Here is a 3,834-nt window from a genome sequence, read left to right as displayed (position 1 = left end):
CTAGAGCTACGGTGAAGTTGACATGGCCCAATGCTCGTAACGAGCTGGCAGTTGGCCAGATCGCATCCGGGCTTCAACCAATGAGCAACGGGGTCAGAGCGAAGAAAGCTATCTGAAGCCTTGCAAAGGTTCAACTCCTTCGTTCAGAATGAGGGACGCATTACGCAGCAAGCAAGGCCTTCGCTGCCTTTGCAGAAGTTCCACGTCTACGTCACCGTCCAGCAGAATCCCCAGCAGTCCAGGGCTCCCGTTCCACCTTCGGTCAGCTCCCCGACTATCCCTGGGGAGAGTCGGCCGTCCAGGACTTCAAGCTCCGACCTTAGCGGTAGCAGGAGATCGTCATCCTTCCATGGATTCATGTGCCGCATCTGTCACGTGTCCTCCAGCACCTCCGAGAAGCTGGCTTCACCTTGCTACTGTTCTGGAACCATCGGTCTGGTCCATCTGGATTGCCTCGAACGTTGGCTCTTCGAGTCCCATAGTACCCGGTGCGAGATATGCGGCTACGAGTTCGTGGTCGACTTGACCCGAAAGTACACGATCGTGGAGGGGTTCGTGAACTGGCTCTGGACCTGGCAGTCCAACGACGACGTCCGTCAGTTCTTGTTCCTGTTCCTCTACACCTTGTTCCTCATTCCATTGGTCATCTTCAACCTCATGTTCCTCTTCATGTTCGTTGCTGTGTCGCGCAAGCACGACCCTGAGATGAATTACATGGGACTCGCCGTTCTGATCAGTCTGAATATCTTCCTCATGAAGCACTTCAAGGAGGTGTACGCTGGGCTCCAGTTCGAAGTCAACGTGTTCCTTCACTGGTGGGAGAACACGTACGATGTTCACATAGTGCCGCAAGATGACTGCGTGCTGAAAGCAAGACAGGCTTCTACTTCAGCCCAATGTTAACGTCTCCCGTTTTTCTGCCTCATGCTGGATGAACCCGTAGTAGAAAATGAAACTGGGTATGTTTCACATAAAGTACTTGTGTTGTTTATAAACAATAAAGAAGGTGTTCACTCATTGCCCTTGCACACATTATTGCTCGACCGTTCAAAGTATTCCTTTTAAAAAATTCTACTTCGTGTAAGGTGGAATTTATATAGGTGGGTCTGTCCGATATATCCAATGAACACGATTAAATGGCGTCATTACATGGAGGCCTTTGACTTGAAGAATAATGGTATAAGTTTAGCAGTTTTGTGCAAGTAATTTACCACGTATGCCTTAACTAACGTTGAATTATGTTCGTAAAGCCTTTGGGAAAATGCACTCCAGAAGAGATCTATTGTGCAACACTGTGATGTCCTCCAACCTACGTCACATGGAAGTTTTGCAACATAAATTACGTTAAGGGTCCACCTCTAGATGTTTAACCTTCTTCAGGGCATGAGGGAAGAATTTCCGCGTGGCCGTCTTCTCTGCGGCGGCTGGAGCACTGTTGCCAACTTAGCTCTTTTTGAGCCAGATCTGGCCCTTTCTTGCATTCGTTTTATAATGAGTTCAATCTGGTAAAGATACCTGAACCCACGTGCGTCCCAAGAAACACTAACAATTGATATCACAGACCTAATTATTTCCCTATTTCCATAACTTCATCACCAATTGTTTCTTGGATGACATGCCTGTTAACACCGGTAACACTGACATGAGGGTTACAGTACGACAAAACCTCTATCAATCTGAATTGAACAACTAAATAAGTATGCACCCCTAAAGAAATACAATGTTCACCTTATATTGTATATTTTTCATAAACTGTGAGGATTCTGTGAACACCTCGGTCGGGTGTGAAGGGACAAAACTCTAACACCCTTTGCTCTTTAGACAGGAGATGCATTCATACGTACACTCAGAATATTTCTCAAATTATTATGGAAGTTTGTATATTATAATATTTATGACCCAAGGCCATGAAAATGGGCACACATCGTGAGATATGTTTGAATTTGCAAGAGTTAATGATTCGTAGACTTTATCCTCTAGATGATTTGCAAATTAAACACACCGGACAAAATGTACAAATGTCCCTGTAACATGCACGTCCCGTTTCAGCTTATGCCCAGAATGCACGTGACGTCCCCCACCTGGAAGAGATTCTTACAGATTAGAGCACAAATAGGACTAAAGACACACTGGGTGATCCAATATTTTGTAGGTTAAAAGTCAACTCAAGTACATATGTATTTTATGTGTTTATTAGTGACAAACGACTTGAAATTTATCAAGTGAAATTGTTATGAATGTATTTCATAAGTCAAAATCATACCACGTGAGATGTTACACATTCGACTTAAAATACTTATGTACTCAATTGTACATGAGATATGATAAGGTTCTTGAAAGTGAACATTCAATATGGCTCAAACAGTTGGGCCAGAATACCATTAGGCTACTAATGTTCAAGTTAATCTAAACTGTATAAACGATTATCTTGTTTACTGTTATGACATAATTTTGCACATTAGTGTACACAACAAACCAGGAACCAGATATCCCTTATGGTCCCAAACTACCATGTCCAAATGGTTCAACTTATGGCTTGGTTTAATTAGTATACAATGTTCATAGCTTATGACTTTACTCGTCGCAAATATGTAAAAATACTTATGGCTTTGACTGTACAAACAAATGTTATCCAAGTGTTCATTACGCTGGATGATCACATACGTTAGGACCAACTTCACAATTTACCTAAAATCATTGTCGTTTAGAAGGCGAAATTTACATGTCGATGAATGATATTTAATCTTCCATTCGTTATTCTGCCAAATAAAGAGAGGAAATAAAATCACAGTCTTTCACAGCATTCCCAGCCTGAGAACTATAAACGAGTGACGCATATTCAACATGCACTTATAACCTGTGTTATGTTTCACCAGTTAGCAATGCATTATCGAACATTAATGCAATATCATATGCCCCGAAAGCTGAATTATACCATCATACATTGACATGAGATAACAACATGACTCCACTTTTGAGTCCTTTCGACGAAAGCTATTGTGGCTGATCACTTTCGGATTCAATCGCTCATGTGCGTACAGATACAGCTAGAATGAAACAGGCCGCCATTTCGTGGTTTTTACCCTGCACGTACACGCACACTCGCAGGAAAGCAGTCTTTTGTTTCACAAAATGTTTATCATAATGCACTTGATAAGACTAAACATGATCGATGCGAACTTCTAACATCAGGCTAATGTTGCCAATGTGTCCTTGTTGAAATAGAGTAGGGAAAATAATCTCTTACCTGATGTAAGGGAACATGGCGAGTCGAGCAGACGAATCGGTGCACACATTCCTGTCTTCAAATAAACCGTGCGCAACCTACCTTATTGGTTTTTTATGTTCGTTTCCACCACCACTACACTCTCGTCGGGCTGAAACATTAATTTTCTGCCAGACCGATCAACTAAGGCTACAAACTTCAGAAGATTTCCTGCGACGCGATCACTCGATCCATTCCGCGTCCATTCTCCATCCCCAAGTCCCTTCGCGCCAACCCGTTGCTTCTCACGATTTGACCCGCACCGTAAGTTGCACATTCGGGATGCATAAAATTGTGGATTCGTGATCCATCAAGTGCGACTATTGATTACAACAATGTCTTTAAACAGAGACAAAATACGTTAGGCGTTATATCGAATAACTACTTTTTCAACATTACAGAATTATAGAATCCCTGACACGCAACAACAACAAGCGCCATTGGCGGTACAGTGGGATCCATGAGTATTACCGTGCAAATTGTCCATGACTATTTTCGTTAGTGTTTCTCATACATCCTATGTGTCTTTAAGCGATGGATTTTTATGTATTCTGGTGCAGAAGTTGTCA

The 3,834-nt window shown here is 42.5% G+C and overlaps 1 protein-coding gene across 1 annotated transcript; it reads left to right on the top strand.

Annotated features, from left to right (window-relative positions):
- LOC146004084 (uncharacterized) lies at positions 1 to 978 on the top strand. Its single transcript, XM_083142713.1, has one exon. It carries the CDS (start codon positions 358 to 360, stop codon positions 901 to 903), a length of 546 nt encoding a protein of 181 aa, XP_082998839.1. The 5' UTR covers positions 1 to 357; the 3' UTR covers positions 904 to 978.
- Positions 979 to 3,834: the final 2,856 nt, after the last annotated feature.

The sequence above is a fragment of the Lepisma saccharinum genome, chromosome 21, assembly GCF_977018435.1.
Source record: "Lepisma saccharinum chromosome 21, izLepSacc3.1, whole genome shotgun sequence".
NCBI lineage: Eukaryota > Metazoa > Arthropoda > Insecta > Zygentoma > Lepismatidae > Lepisma > Lepisma saccharinum.
The sequence above is the reverse complement of the archived record's forward strand: the minus strand, read 5'-3'. Positions and strand labels throughout refer to the sequence as shown.

Coding starts and splice junctions, on each gene's coding strand:
- LOC146004084 (XM_083142713.1), top strand. CDS start 358: ATGTGCCGCATCTGTCACGTGTCCTCCAGCACCTCCGAGAAGCTGGCT.